The sequence below is a fragment of the Suricata suricatta genome, chromosome 10 (assembly GCF_006229205.1).
Source record: "Suricata suricatta isolate VVHF042 chromosome 10, meerkat_22Aug2017_6uvM2_HiC, whole genome shotgun sequence".
NCBI classification, from domain to species: Eukaryota; Metazoa; Chordata; class Mammalia; order Carnivora; family Herpestidae; genus Suricata; species Suricata suricatta.
In genome coordinates, this window is record NC_043709.1 from 124,164,662 (window position 1) to 124,181,422 (window position 16,761).

Sequence of the window (16,761 nt, forward strand, 5' to 3'; positions counted from 1 at the left end):
CTGGGTGGCTCAGTCAGTTAAGCATCCGGCTTTGGCTCAGGTCATGATCTCATGTTTCATGGGTTCGAGCCCCACATTGGCTCCGTGCTGAAGCTCAGAGCCTGGAGCCTGCTTCAGATTCTGTGTCTCACTCTCTTTCTCTGACCTTTCCCTGTTCATGCTCTCTCGCTCGCTCTCTCTCTCTCTCTCTCTCTCTCTAAAATAAATAAATAAAAACATTTAAAAAAAGAAAGAAAACTAAAACTAAAATAAAATAAATGATGCCTTGGTTTCTAATAAATGAGTGAGTGGATACTAGTAAAGGAGACTGGGGGAAGGTGATGAATTCAGTCTCTAGCACCTTAAGTCTGAAGCTCATGGATTCAAACAAGCAGAGGTATCAACTAGGCAATTAGATATACGGGTCTAAACTTCGGTGGAACATGGATCATTCAGATGGGAATAAATAAAATGACCTAAAGTGGTATGTATACAAAGGAGCTCACACAAAGGCACTTTAATACTTAAAGGTAGGGTGGAAAGTTGAACAAAATAGTTGAAAAGGAATAGGAGCTATAGGCTCCAGTTGTAGAATGAATGTCACAGGGATAAAAGGACCAGCATAGGAAATATAGTCTACTGTACTGTAATGGCATTATATGGTGACAGATGGTAAGATACTTGTACTGAGCATTGCATAATGTATAGACTCCTCTCCAATCATGACATCACGCACCTAAAGCTAATTTAACATTGTTAATATATTATACTCCAATTTAAAAAAAAAAGAATATCTAATACCTTAAAGAAATAATAAAATTTAATTTAAAAAAATACTTAAAAAACAAGGAGCCAGAGACTAATAGGAAAAGTAGGAAAGAATGTCAAAAGAGGAAAGAAAGCCGAAGGATTAGCTTTTCAAAATAAAAAATAGTCACTTGTATGAAATGATGCTGAGAAGATATGCAAAATGAGAACTAACCAGTATTCAATCAATTTTGTGGCATGTAGGTTTCTGAACATAATTTCAGGGAGCAGTGAAGATGACAGACAAAACAGAACAGGTTAAAGAGTAAATGCAAAGTGAGGGATGGAAGAAGGTGTAGAGAACAGTTTTAATAAACATCTAAGCAACATGAGAAAAAGAGGTCAATTACTACATGGATCTATGAAATCAAAGTATAATTTTCTCACGAAGGAGAGACTTAAGATGTTTTGATTCCAACTGCACAAATTCAGTAAAGAGAAAGAAAGAAGAGTTCAAATTTTCTGAAAAAGTAAGAGAGAATGGGACTCAGAGCAAAGATAAGGCTGAACCTTAGGAAGGAGGAAGAACAACTCCCCCCCATTACAAGAAGGAAATAAAATAGGACACATAAGGATGCTAGTTGACTTGGAAATATAGTGGCAAGAAATGATACGTCATAGTAATGAGGACTATTTTCTCTCTGGAATAAAAAATGAGAAAAAAAAGATTTTAAAAGGGGAATAGAAAATTTAAAACCATTTATGGTGAATGGAAGAATATACTGATGTGAAAAATTCAGGGGGACTGTTGGGCTTTGTTAAGAGCCCACTTTTGAGTAGCATCCATAATTTTAAAATGGCATTCAAAATCTCTTTCCATCGCATTGCTTTTTAAAATAAATGTTGGTTGGAGTGCCCAGGTGGCTCAGTCAGCTGAACATACAACTCTGGATTTTGGCTTAGGTCATGATCTCACGGTTCAGGAGACTGAGTCCCACATCGGGGTTCTCTGCTTGGGATGTTCTCTCCCTCTCTCTGCCGCTGCCCCACTCGGATGTATGCACGCTCGCTCGCTCTCTCCCTCCTTCCCTCAAAATAAATGAATGAACATTTAAAAATAATAATAGTATACACTTTCATCAGTATGGTATTTTTGTTCCCTTTAAGTTTCAAGGAAATAAAAAATAAAAATTTGCTCTAATTAAAAGCAGCTGAGACTATCCAGATGCACATCTTGCATACTAGGTTTCATTTAAGCTCTCAGTAGGAACTGACATTCAATTTAGTAATTACATAATCTCACAGAATTTACAGAATTTTTTGTTCTTAAAATCATTGAAATATCTTCTGCCTTGCAATAAACCGTATGAATTTACTAACTGTACAGCATAAATTTTAGATACATTTTTTAAAGACTGTACACAGGGGCACATGGATGGCTCAGTTGGTTGGATGTCTTAACTCTTGATTTCAGCTTTGGTCATAATCTCAAGGTCATGGGATCAGGCCCCCTGTCGGACTTTACACTGGGCACGGAGCCTGTTTAAGATTCTCTCTCTCACTCTCCCTCTGCCCCAATCTCCTCCCACATGTACACTCTTTCTCTAAAAAATGAAGCAACTAAAAAAAATTAAAGGCTGTACACAAAAGTGATTTTAAGATTTAATTTTTTTTTGAAAAGACATCTTCATTTTTTAACTATAGTTATGTTATTATTTTCATTTATGGTGTTACATATTATTTATTTTCCTTGGTCAGTGTTTTCTAAGATGAGTCTATTTTGTCTATTTAGAGATCAACTCTTGGCTTTGTTGGTTTCCATTGCATTTTTGGCTTATTTTGTTGATTCCATTTTGTTTTTTTGTTTTTGATTTTTGTTTATATTGTAAGGTTTAATAGATGGAGGCAGAGGCGAGAGGAAAGGAGAGAGACCAAGTTATGGAGCCAAGAAGGCCTTCATTGGGATCTGTGATTCCCGGGCGAGGTTCCAAGATTTAATTTTTAAGTAATCTCTATACCCAACATGGGGCTCAAACTCACAACCTTGAGATCAAGAGTCATATGCTCCACCAACTTCTAACTCTCTAAGCCAAATATATTTCTAAAAAGTTTTAGGGGCACCTGGGTGGCTCGGTCGGTTAAGCATCCGGCTTCGGCCCAGGTCATGATCTCACAGTTCGTGGGTTTGAGCCCCGCATTGGGCTCTGTGCTGACAGCTAGCTCAGAGCCTGAAGCCTGCTTCAGATTCTGTGTCTCCCTCTCTCTCTGACCCTCCCCTGCTCACACTGTTGCTCTCTCTCAAAAATAAATTTAAAAATTTTTTTAATTTGCATAATTATCATATTTAATATTACTTTTGTAATTAGGGGGGAAGTTAAACTGATACAGAAAGTGAAAAACTAGGCTCTAAGCCTTTTCTATCAATTTACACTGAAATTCTCAGTATATGTTGATGCCTTGGATTTGCTCATGCACCACAACATAATGGTACTATAGAGCAAACTTAGATAGTTATATATCTCACAACAAAACATTATTAACCACGCCTAGATATGTATGTGTGTATGTGTGTGTACATATATTCATAAAACAAAAATTGAAGAGTCACTCAAGTACCATACATGAATAGTCATACAAATATCATTCACAATAGCCGAAAGTTAAAAACAACTCATGTCCATTAATAGATGAATGGATAAACAAAATGTGATATATATATCACATTTATATGTATACAGAGAGAGAGAGAGAGAGAGAGAGAGAGAGAGAGAAGGAGGGAGGGAGGGAGAGGACAGAATATTACTTGGCCATAAAAAGGAATGGGATTAAGTACTAATACATGCTATAAAATGAATGAACTTCAAAAATGTTATTCTTGGGCCACCTGAGAGGCTCAATCAGTTAGGCATCAGTTGGTTTCCACTCAGGGCATGATCTCATGGTTGTGGGATCGAGCCCCACATTGCGCTCCTTGCTGAATGTGGAGTCAGCTTGGCATTCTCTCTTTCCCTCTCTCTCTGCTCTGACCCTACTCATGCTCCCGTGAGCAAACATACACTCTCCCAAAATAAATGAGTATTTTAAAAATAGTGCATGGGTGGCTCAGTTGGTTGTCCGACTTTAGCTCAGGTCATGATCTCATGGTTTATGGATTCAAGCCCAGCATCAGGTTCTATACTGACAGCTCAGAGCCTGGAGCCTGCTTCAGATTCTGTCTCCCTCTCTCTCTGACCCTCCCCATCCTCAAAAATGAATAAAACATTTAAAAATTTTTTTAACATTTTAAAAATATATTATGCTTAATATAAGTGAAAGAAGCCAGAAACAAAAGGCCACATATTGTATAATCCCACTTACATGAACTATACTGACTAGGTAAATTCAGAAAGACAGAAAGCACTAAGTGGGTAGGGATAACAAACTGCTTAATGAGTACAGGTTATTTTGAGGGGTGATGAAAATGTTTTAAAACTAGATCAAGATAATGACTGCACAACACTGTAAATGTACTGAACACCACTGAACTGTATACTTTAAAATGGTTGGCTTTATATTACACGCATTATGCCTCAAAAAAATATTTAGCCTGGGAGCTCCCCTCTACTTGTTACGTGGGATGATCCTCATCCATGAAATGCTTAATAAAGCAATTAAATCCTCAAAAAAGAAAAAAAATCCATTAGCAAATAACATAGCTATATCTAATCAACCTGTGGCAGGAAACACTACCAAATTAGCTATAAATTAAAAATACATTAACTCTAAAAATATGTTAACCATCTTAAAGCTCTCTACTTTTTGTCACCAGTAAATTATAATAACATTCATTATCTTTTCTTCTCAACATATAAAAGTTATGTAATGGATTTAACAATAAGCCTTTATCTTATAGGGGTATATACTAAAATATTTATGGGTGAAATGATACACAAAAGATAGGCTTTACGATAATGGTAGGGAGATTTAAGAGGAATACAGATGAAAGGAGACTGGCCATGAGTTAATAACGGTTAAGTGTGGTTGATGAATATATGAGGGTTTATAATATTATTCTCTCCATTTTTTAGTATGTTTGAAATTTCCCTAATGTATTTTTAATTAGTGTTAATTATTAGTAAAATAAGACTTAAAATTAGTTTCCTTACACTTTAAGATATATTTGAAATAGTCCTACCAACATTCTTTAATCAACATAAATCACAATTCTGCCAACATTTGCTGAAGTTGCTAAAACCCAGATACATATAAAAAATTACAATCTATCTGATAACAAATACACATTAACTTCCTTAGGATCATGACCTGAGCTGAAATCAAGAGATACTCAACCAAGCACCCAGGCACCCCAATAAATAAACTATAAATACATACATACATAAAAATAAAACCCAATAACTGCTATTTTCCAAATATCTTCTCAATGCTGTAATCTTTTCAAAATCCCTTAGTTTGCAGTATACTGTCATTAAATATTAAGGACTAAAAAGTTTCTGGTTCTGGGGCTTGACTATTATTTCTTCTAAAATCAAACCATAATTTCAAAGGAGATTACGATCAACACAGAAAGACAGGAGAAAAAATATACAGCTCCCCCAAAATTTGAACTCTTTAAAAATTTTTTTCTTAGTAGTCTCTACACTGATTGTAGGGCTCAAACCCACAATTCCGAGATGAAGAGAACATCAAGAGTCACATGCTCTTCCAAATGAGCCAGCCAGGTACCCCCAAAGTTTTTTAATACCCTTAAATTAGCATTTAAATATTATTTTAACCTTAATTTTCATACCAACATGAAATTTTCGTGGAATTACATCTACATAAACTCCTAATATTTAACGTCGTCTCCCAATTTTCGTCCTCTTCCTTTCTAGTTAATATAGTCCTGTCTGTTAACTCACCAATGTTTAATTCATAGGACAAATTTCACTCAAGATAAATAGGGTTATTCTAAACAACCACAACCACTGATCGGACCCCCATTTGCCCAAATACCTTTCTTCTATTACAAGGAGTAACAGCATTCTCTGGCTATCAAAACCAACTAGAGGAAGAGAAGCACACAGGAGGAATTATAAAAGTATCTTCATCCTAAGGGATTATTTTAACAATTTTCTAAAAAACCATGTCCAAAAGACAACCATGGTAAAACTCAGGATCTAAACAGACCAGGTCTAGATCAAAGCACCACAGGTAAAGTTCTTATTGGTATTAAAGTTGCAAAAGGAAAAATAGAGGACACTAGTTTTAATAAAAACCTTTTTTTTCTTTTACATAGGCTCCACGCCCAGCATGGAGCCCAACACAGGGGTTGAATTCATGACTCTGAGATTACTACTTGAGCTGAGATCAAGAGTCAGAAACTTAATTGACTATGCCACCCAGGTGCCACTAATACAAGCCTTTAAATGACATACAGTCATAAAGAATAGTCCACATTCTTGAGTATTATTAACTAATAATTGATATAATATTCTATTCTTATGACTGGACTTTCCTAAGACCTAATACGGAAGGTTAGATCCTACCTCACAACAGCATTAATAAACATGTTGTGACATGGTATAGATTATTCTTAACAATTAACTGAGGATCTTTCATGAAATTATGAAAAGCCCTTTTTTGTTTTACTTTAAATACAATTGTCCTAACATAGTTCCACATGTACATCATTCAATATTTGTATACAGTGCAAAATGATCACCACAATAAATCTCTAGTTAACATCCATCACTAGCTATAATTTTTTTCTTTCTTGTGGTGAGAATTTTTAAGAGCTACTCTCTTAGCAACTTTCAAATGCACAATACTGTATTATTAACTATAGTCACCACACTGTACGTTACTAAAACCCTGTTTAACTTATTTAGATTTCCAACCTATATCTCTAATTTTGTTAGCCACTAACTACTGTACTCAAAATGCAAAGTGCAATTCTAAGAATTCTACCATTTCCGATCCATCCTAATCTCAATCTTCTGAAACTAGACTTTTTGTTAACTTCTACTAATTATTCTACAAATTCTCTTATCATAATTGCAAAGCTGAATCCGAATTTAAAAAACAGGCAAGGATGCATAGAAAGGAAAAAGATTCTGCTAAACTCAATGAAATACTAGACTGTGACTCCTAAAATTCAAACTTCAAGTGCCAAAGCTACCATCCTTTAGTGATGAAATCAAGCCCCAAATTATAAACATACTTGTTCTGATGTTCGCAACTTGGAACTCAAAAGAAACAATGGTAAAATAGTTGTTAGGTTCCTAGTTTGCCTAACAAGAGTCTAATTATCCCATGACATTTCTGAACCAGTCTCTGAGTTCTAGACTCATTTGAGTCTAGAAACAGTGTGATAATGGAATGAGTGCAGCCTGTGAAGCCTCTCAGAATGAGGCAGAAACCCTGACAGCCAATTACTAACTGTATGATCAAACAAAGATAATACAAATCAAGGCACCTGGGTGGCAGGGTCGGTTAAACGTCCGACACGTGGTTTCAGCTCAGGTCATGATCTCATGGTTTGTGAGCTTGAGCCACACATCAGGCTACCGGCTGACAGTGCAGAACCTGCTTGAGATTCTTTCTCTCCCTCTCTCTCTCTCTGCCCCTGCCCCACTCATGCACTCACTTTTTCTCAAAATAAATAAACTTTTAAAAATAAAATTTTATAATTTGTTAAAAGATAATATAAATCAACCAGCAGAGACTGTGACAGAAGAGGTGCTCATTACCCTCTTCACACCAGCTTTCTATCCTCTCTAAGGTAAACACCCCATTCAGTCAGTTCATTAAAAGGAACTTAAGATACAGAATCAGAAAACCTGGGTTTGATTCCAGGTACTATCTAACACAAGAACAGAACTTTAGGCTAGGTATTTGATTCTGAACTGCAGATTGATCATCTGAAGAGAGAGAGAGAGAGAGAGAGAAATCATAGAATTATTGCAATAATTAAGTGACATTTTTAAGCTGGCATACACTGTGCAGTATCAGAAACACTAGCTTTTTACCTACTCCAAAGTATTCCTGCTCAAAATTTACCTGCCTTCCAAAACCAGATGTGCATAATGAGCAACGAGCATAAGCTAACATCATGTGAGAAGGTAAACAAGCTAAACTAAGTAGCTCACTAATGATATCCCCTTCATACTCCCAGACTTTAGAATATACTTGTTCATCCAAATGTAGCTCTTGATGGGGGAATTCCAGGCAGAAAAATTAAATTAACAAGTTAAGCTGTATGGAAGACTTTTACGTCCTTACCCAATCTAGCAATCTGCATGCTGAGAAACCTTTCTTAAGCAATTTCTACTCCTTTTCACTTAGCTTACCTTACTATTCCCCAAAATCGTGCCCATGACAAACATAATAGAGACCCTAATGTAGAGTAAAGGGAACGGGCCAGATGAGTGTGTTCAAGTTGAGGAGTGATTGTCCTTGACAGAAGCCATCAAAAAAATTCAGAGACAGAAAAAAGCAGAGTTCTCTTCTATCTATATAAAAAACACTTTCTATTTTGAATATCATTTCCCCATAGCAATTTCGAAAGGCCATTCCTTTTTCTAAGAAGGGACACTCTTGAGAAGTTCTGCTATTAATAAAACAATTTACTAATTAAAGTCAACAGGACCTGAAGAGCTAATCACGTGCTCTAGGCTCAACTCCACTACCGCCAAAAGAACTTGTCAGCTAAACAGCTCACCTGAAATGAACTAACTTCCAAACTGTAGGACAACATGAAAATTGAATTCTCAGGATAAAAAAACATCACCTTGGGTATAAAAAATTCTCAAAACACAAGTGACCGTATATTTCCCTGGGCGGTGGTATGTTTATATAAGATATTGGTTATAACCCAATCAGAAAGAGAAAGATCTCAAAAGACGCCTAAAGGAGGTCTAGCACGATTTGTACCCTCTTCACAGCACCAAAGTTGGCAGCACAGCATGTCACAAAGACAGTTCCTAGATCAACTTCCAGTCTTCATCTTCTCAGCCTGTCTGGGCCTGAGCCTGTCTGAGCGTCTCAGGAAGGCAGCTAGCCAGTAGACTGCAACATGTTGCCCAAAGTTTCAAGGCTACTAAGATAAACGTTATGTGTGAATTTCATCTTTAACCCCCTAAGATCAGAATGCCTCACAGGTACCAAGTTTAGGACCACCAAAAACAACTTGGGGCCACTGGCAGTGGCTCTTGGCACCATAGTACTAACATGTTCACAGTACTAACGTGTGTAAAAGAGACTGCAGGAGAAGCAAGTAACATAACTTATCTTAACTAGGAATATTCCCAGTGAATCTTAAAAAAGTGCTTCAGAGTTACATGATGGTGGCAGGAAGGAGGGAAGAAGGAAGGAAGGAAATGAATAAATAAATGAATGAATGAATAGCTTATGGCACACAACTACCTTGAAAAAACCGTCAACAGACACGTTAAAACATGTTTGTATTTGCTAACACACAGCAGTTACCACACCATATATTTGTCAGATTTCCCAACACGTACAACAAAAATAGCCACCCCTTTATGAAGTACTTCTTTACTGACTTCTACAAAGAAATGACATTTTTGGATTCGGGGCATATTCACTTCCAGTGCTTTGTGTTTGACTTTCAAAATCTTCAGAACCTTCAGCAAGTTGAGATTCACCTCAATTTTAAGGCTTTTGGGGTTAAGCTGAATAAAAGTTGCATATTTTAATATAGATAAACTGTAAGATCACTTTTCTATGGGAAAACTATAACCATATTTCTTTAGATTTTAAAATATCTTTTAAAACTACAAAGTTTGCAAAAACAAGTAATACAGTAGACATGGTGGGAATTCAACAAGTTTATTTACTGGAACCCCTAAAGTAAAAGCTCAAAAAAGTTCATGAGATAAATTCCTACTGGTGCTACTACATATCTGTTACTAACACCAATATTGAGAAATATTCAAAATATCCTGAAAACAGGATCTCCTTCTAAAAATAAGGAAAAGCATTTGCCAACACAGAAACTATAGATTCTTAAAGATAATAATCACATGTGAGGCACTTCTATAAATACTTTAACTTTGAATTAAATAACCCTCATCTTTCAAAGTAAGTTTGGCCTATGCCTTATCCGAGCAAGCGAATTTCTGATGCCATTATATTGATACAAAGGACTCGGCTGGTTATTTGCTTCTATATCAAACTGCTAGGTTTAAGCAGTTAAAGATCTACAAACCAAACTACAACATAAATCACTTTCAATCATTAAAATAAAAAATGAAAATCTGTCATAAATAAGACCCCAAGAATCTCCTAGTAAATTTACAATAACAGTTTACATTATGATCCTAAGAAGAAATATATTCGGTAACCTATTTGGATTCATATTCTATGCATTTACTTTGGTCGGAAAGAGAGAAACCTCAGAAAACGCAACCGGCGCTTGCACCATTCTATTTTAAGTTACTTTTAAAGCCAACAGTTCAAGAACTTTTGGGGAAGACAGTAAGACATTTTTCCAAGTAGTTAAGGATAATTTATGTTTATAATAACGACAGTCCCAACAACCTCTAGAATACATTATAGTGGGACGGAAGTGAAAATGATGAGAAGGGGGGAAAAAACCCGACTTGAAAACGGACAGCCAGGCAAATTTACAAACCTTCAATTAAAGGAATTTGGAGATTAACTTCTCTTAGACGCCTTCCCTCACTTCCCACCCGCTTCCTCCTCTCCTCGGGGAGGTCTGAGTAATGTGACTCATGACAAATTTTTTAAAAAAATAAATAAATAAAAGACACACCCTCTGGGTTGAACTGACATAATCGCCCCCACCTCGCCCTCCCCCGACACACACCCCGCTTTTCCTCTCCCTCTGCTGCTCCTCCCCGCGCCTCGTCCCTGCCCTTTCCTCTCCTCTCCCTCCCGGTCCTAGACCCCACTCCGGACGGAGAGGCAGCTGGCTCTCCCAGACCGAAGCCCGGCGAAGAGAAGGCTGCTGGGGGGCGGGGGGGGGGGGCAGCACGACCCGGGGGGCCCAGCCCGAAAGGAGACGGACAGCAGGGGGGCTGCGGCGGCGGCGAGCTCCGGGCTCCCTCGCCCATTTTCTCTCCCCTTCTATCGGTTTCAACGACCACAGCCACTTCCTGTATCGCAGCCCGACTCCCTCAGCCGGGCCACTTGCTCTCCCCGGCTGGGGGTTGGGGTTGGGGTTGGGGCTGAGGCAGCCGCTGAGGTTAGGGCACTTCCCCACCCCGCCCAGTGGGCTGGTCACATCGGGCGAGAGGCGGCAGATCCTCGGCCCGGCCGGCCAGCGCCCGGCCGCCCGCCCGCGCTCCTCACCTGTATGTAGTTGTTTTCACAGTAGTCAGCCACCCGGGTCAGATTCTGGTAACTCTCTATCAGCGCCCTCTTGCCAGACGGGATCTCCTCCTCTAGTAACATCTGCAGCTCTGCCATTTTCCACCCCTCTGCATCGCTTCCTCTCGCGTTAAAGAGACAGAGGCAGCAAGGTCCGCGGAGGAGCCGAGCACCTCACAGCCCGGATACAAACCGCCTACCGCCCTCCCGCCTGGTATTGTGGGACGGCACCTCCTCCTCTTCCTCCTCACTCTCTCCACCCCGCTCCACCCACTTCGCGCAGCCGCCTCAGTACCATTCTCTCGCGAGCCTTCACGCCTTTCCCTCCTACTCCCCGCGACCACGGGATTTTTTTTTCCTTTGGCATGGTCTTCTGGGAAGTGTAGTCTGTCACAGCCTAGGCGTTTCATCCAAAGCGCATGCGTGAGGTGAACCTCGGGAAAAGAACGAGGAGGAGCGTATATGAAGACCCAGGGAGGAGGCTTAAGTGCAGAGTTTCCCGGCAACTCCGGCAGATGGCGCCACAGGGTGATTCTAGAGATTAAAATTCTTTCCTCAAGAAAGCTGCGAAACTTGGCAGAACGTGGTTGATTAGGAAATGTTAGTGAACTAGAGATATAAGTTCTGACATGGGATTCAAAAGGGTTAGAATATGAAGAAAGCCAAATCTTAACTTCCTTTGTGTTTTTTAGATATAAGGCGGCTCTGACTTTACTTTCTAAACTTCCTCCAGGAGCACCTGGGTGACTCAGTTGGTTGACTACCTGACTTTGGCTCAGGTCATGATCTCACAGTTCGTAGGATCAAGCGCCGTGTCGGGCTCTGTGCTGACAGCTAGCTGGAGCCTGGAGCTTGCTTCAGATTCTGTGTCTTCCTCTCTCTCTGACCCGCCCCTTCTCACACTTTGTGTCTGTCTGTCTGTCTCTCTCTCTCTCAAAAATAAATACTTTTAAATTTTTTTAATAAAAAAAAGTTATCTCGTCCTAATCGCTTTTTCTCTGACTCTTTGCAAGTATCTCCCTACACTTTTGAAGTTATGCAAGCATTGTTTCTACGTTGGGTAAAATCATTTTGTTGTCTTTTTCCACTGCTTTGTAATAGTGTAAAAAGCCCTGTATTTCAAACTTTTCGTTTCAACAGGAATATGTTTTGGTGTAGTGAGCTATGAAAAGTGTTGTCCAAAGGCCAAAGAGGAAACTAATACAAAGATCATACAAAACTCCAATTTTCAGCTCTCCATTAAGTCAATTCCAACCACAACAACTATAGGAATAATAACATGACTTGATTAAATTTTTAAAAATTGGCCCATCAATAGGTATTTAGTGACTATTATCTTTACGAGGAGCCATAAAACCTATAAAAGGAAAACTTAAGTCTCCTGCATGAAATAGAGAACTACTTCCAGCCACCAGATTCCCAAAGATTCCCAGGTCCATAAATCAATAAATGGCTTACTCTCCCATAATTATCTGGAATAGACATAGTAACCTTCAATATTTTCATTAATCCAAATATTTTATTCAAGCTATTGAAAGGGGATATATTCTTTTTCTTAATGCTTGTTTTTTGAAGTAGGGAGAGGCTGAGAGAGAGAGAGAGAGAGAGAGAGAGAGAGAGAGAGAGAATCTCAAGCAGACTGTGCACTATCAGTGCAAACTGGAACCCAAACTGCGAGATCATGACATAAGCTTAAATCAAGAGTCCAGCACTTTAGTTATTTCACTTGCTAAGTGAAATAAGGCAGAGAAGGACAGATACCATACGTTTTCACTCATATGTGGAACAGGAGAAAGTTAACAGAGGACCATAGGGGAGGGAAGGGGGAAAAATAGTTGAGAGGGAGGGAGACAAACCACAAAAGACTCTTAAATGCTGAGAACAAACTGAGGTTGATGAGGGGTCAGGGAGAGGGGAAAATGGGTGATGGGCATGGAGGAGGGCACTTGTTGGGATGAGCACTGGGTGTTAATTGGAAACCAACTTGACAGCAAAGTATATTTAAATAATTAATTAATTAATTAAAAAATAAAATAAATAAAAATAAAAAAACATCCTGACAAGAGCAAGTGCTAGTAAGAATGTAGAATTATTGGACTGTCATATGTTAGTGGCTGCAAACTGCTATAGCCACTTTGGAAAGCAGTACAGCATTTTCTTATAAAGCCAAACATATACCTAGTATATAACCTAGCAATCCTACTCCTAGGTATTTACCCAAGAGAAATGAAAATTTATGTTCACCTGAAAACCACTATGTGAATGCTTATGGTAGCTGTATACATAATCACTAACAGCTGAAAACCACTCAAATGTCCTTCAAACAGTTTGGATAAACAAACATTAGAATACTATTCAGCAACAAAATGTAATGTAATGTAATGTAACACAAAGTCATGGACGGATCTCAAATGCAATTTGTAAGTAAAAGAAGACAGACACAGGGGCGCCTAGGTGTCTCAGTAGGTTGGGCATCACACTCTTGAACTTGGCTCAGGTCATGGTCTCGTGGTTCATTGGATAGAGCCCCGAAAAGGTGAGCCTGCTTGGAATTATTTTCCTCTCTCTGCCCTTCCCCATCTCTCACACACACACACACTCTCTCTCTCCCTCAAAGTAAATAAGCATTAAAAAAAAAAATTTTTTTTTTTTTAGTGGCACCTGGGTGGCTCAGTCGGGTAAGTATCTGATTTCAGCTCAGGTTCATGATCTCATGGTTCGCGGGTTCGAGACCCTCATCAGGCTCTGTGCTGACAGCTAGCTCAGAGTGTGGAGCCTGTCTTCAGATTCTGTGTCTCCTCTCTCTCTGACCCTCTCCTGCTTGCGCTGTCTCTCTCTGGCTCTCAAAAATAAACTTTAAAAAAACACAAAAATTTTTTAAATTTTTAGAAAGAAAACAGACACACACCTGACTAGATATTGTATTATTTCATTTACATGAAATTTTAGAAATGGCAAAACTCTAGTTATAGCAATCAGATCAGGCTTTGCAAGAGGCCAGACTCCAAAGAGACACAGGTAAACTTTTAGAGGTGATGATAATGATTGTAGTGGAGGTTACATGACTAAATGCACTTCTCAAACTTTATTAAATTGCACACTTATTATCAGTGAGTTTTATTGTAACTAAATTATATCTAACTCAAACTGACCCCACAAAAAGTACAGGCAGATTAAAAATCCCTTCCTTCAAATATTAAAGGAGAGGGGAAAAAATTACATATTTTTTCTAGTTTGGGTATGATAAAAAATCGTACAACCCTTTAAAAAAAGAGAGAAGAGACAACTTTCTTCATCAAGTTACAAAGGTGACTAAATGACCAATAATTAACATTAAAAATTGCAAGTAGACGTAGTGACACTAAATTATGAACATCGTGATACTTCTCAAGTCCAGCTTCTCTCCCAAAATGTGCACCTTTAAACTATTTACTGATTTAACATTTTTCTGTGGGTTTTGTTCAAATAAATTAAAATTAAATGTCTTTCAAAGAAATCCTAACAGAATAAAGAATGTTTCTATTAAACTAAATGATGTATGCTGAGGCTCAAGCTAGAAATCATGGATGTCTAGACACGATAACCATTTTGATTATAGAAGAGTTTGTAACTTCGAATTCTGCACATGTGCATGGGGATAAATTGAAATTTCATATATTCAACTTTGAAACAGAAGATTGCTGATAATCATAAAGATCTTAGTTCAGAAGGATTAAGAGATGATCCAGGAAATAATTTGGACTGACTGGATACATGACTGCTTCTCTTGTTACCTGGGACACAAGTGCCACTGCATACCTAATGAACCTCAGACTTCTGCAAAGTTAATGGACAATATTGCAACCCAGGACACTAAATTCGAAGTGTGTGGTCAACAAACCAGAATATGGACTAGAAATGTGGTATCATGGAAATCAACAAGGAGTCAAAGTGACCAGGATTCTCCCCCTAATTCCGTGCTGTCCCCATCCACCACCACTGTGTGACCTGATCATGTTCTCTATCAAAAAGAAGGTGGGGATGATATATCAGTCTGCTCAGACTGCCAAAACAAAATACCACACATGGAGCGGCTTAAATAACAGACTTTTATTTTCTCAAAATTCTGAAGGCTAGAAATCAAAGTGTCAGCAGGTGTGGTTTCTCCTAAAGCCCCTCTTCTTAGCTTGTAGATGGTTACCTTCTACGTCCTCATGTAGGGCCTTTACCCTGGTGTCTCTAGCCTAATGTTGTCTTTAGATAAGGACACCAGTCATATTAGATTAGGGTCATATCCTCTATTTCATTTCACCTTAATTACCTAATTTAAAGGCCCTGTCTCCAAATATATTCACACTCTAAGGTATTTGAAGTTATGACTTCAATATATAATATAAGTTCTGCAGGGGACACAATGTAGTCCCCAAAATAGTACATTCTAGGATTAACTGACATGCTAGGTATCTACAACCCTCAATTATTACCTCTCTTTGTTTCTTTTCAAATTAATAAGACCATCCAGGAATCTCCAGAGAAAAAGGAGGGTTAATAGAATGATCTGTTCAAACAGTTTATTTTTTTTAATGTTTTTTGATGTTTATTACTGAGACAGAGAGAAACAGAGCATGAACGGGGGAGACACACAGAGAGAGACACACACAGAATCCAAAGCAGGCTCCAGGCTCTGAGCTGTCAGCACAGAGCCCGACACAGGGCTTGAACCCACGAACTGTGAGATCATGACCTGAGCCGAAGTCAGATGCTTAACTGACTGAGCCACCCAGGCGCCCCCAGTTTATTTTTTTTAATGTTTATTTATTTTTGAGAGACAGTGTGTGAGCGGGTGATGGGAGGGGCAGAGAGACAGACACAGAATCTGAAGCAGGATCCAGACTCTGAGCTGCAGGCACAGAGCCCAACATGGGGCTCTAACTCACAAGCTGTGAGATCATGACTTGAGCCAAAGTCAGCCACCCAACCAACTAAGTCACCCAGGCACCCCTCAGTCTAGCAAGACCTACACAAGTCAAGAGGATTTCAGGAGATAGAATGGATTGTAAACCTTCTTTCAAATTTTATCGTATTTGGTTGTGGAAATCCTTTCATATAGAGTCCTATTTGTAGCAGGCTAGACCTACAGGCTAGTGTTCAAGCAAGTCTGATTATTCCTTTAACATGGGGGAAAAGATCTCCCTCAGAAACACGCTAACTCAGGCCATTGCAGAATGCCATGTTGTTTTAGTGTGGAGCAAGCTGTTATCATGACAAAAATTAACAGCAGCTAAAAATGCACAGTTCCTGGAGTCATGCAGGGAAAAATATTGCCTTTAAGTGAAATCCCAGGTTGCTTTTTCTTTTTTCCAGAAGCTGCAATACTTCCAGCATGGCTTGAATGAATTAATCACTTGTTAATTTTGGAAGTTGCTGAATCAACAGATCCTCCTTCACCTTCCATTTTCAACCTCAATAAGATGCTGCAGGCATTTGTGACAATCAGAACTGTTTCTGGAACAGCTGACCTCACCAGCAGTAACAAGTATCTCATTCTTTGAACCTCGCCGTGAACTGGCTAGTAATGGTCGTACCCTGAACGTTGTCCCTCCAACCCTTCCAATGGTTTTATAAATTCTTAGTGCTGGAAATATCGAGAGGTATTTCTCTTTCCCTAACAAGTGAACAAAATGATATTTAAAAATTCTAAAGACACATGACAATCCATGTAAA

The 16,761-nt window shown here is 38.7% G+C and overlaps 1 protein-coding gene across 11 annotated transcripts in view; it reads right to left on the bottom strand.

Moving 5' to 3' along the window:
• ABI1 (abl interactor 1) overlaps nucleotides 1–11,311 on the bottom strand; it is a 102,661-nt gene extending 91,350 nt beyond the window's left edge. For 3 of the 11 annotated variants that reach the window (XM_029953400.1, XM_029953398.1, XM_029953399.1), the window contains exon 1: nucleotides 11,041–11,310. In XM_029953400.1, coding sequence (XP_029809260.1) covers nucleotides 11,041–11,157 — 117 coding nt within the window. In that variant the 5' untranslated portion in view covers nucleotides 11,158–11,310. Of the gene's footprint in view, nucleotides 1–11,040 lie in introns of all 11 variants that reach the window. The other 8 variants (XM_029953402.1, XM_029953403.1, XM_029953401.1 and 5 more) reach the window with 5 other exon arrangements.
• Between the last annotated feature and the right edge of the window lie 5,450 nt (nucleotides 11,312–16,761).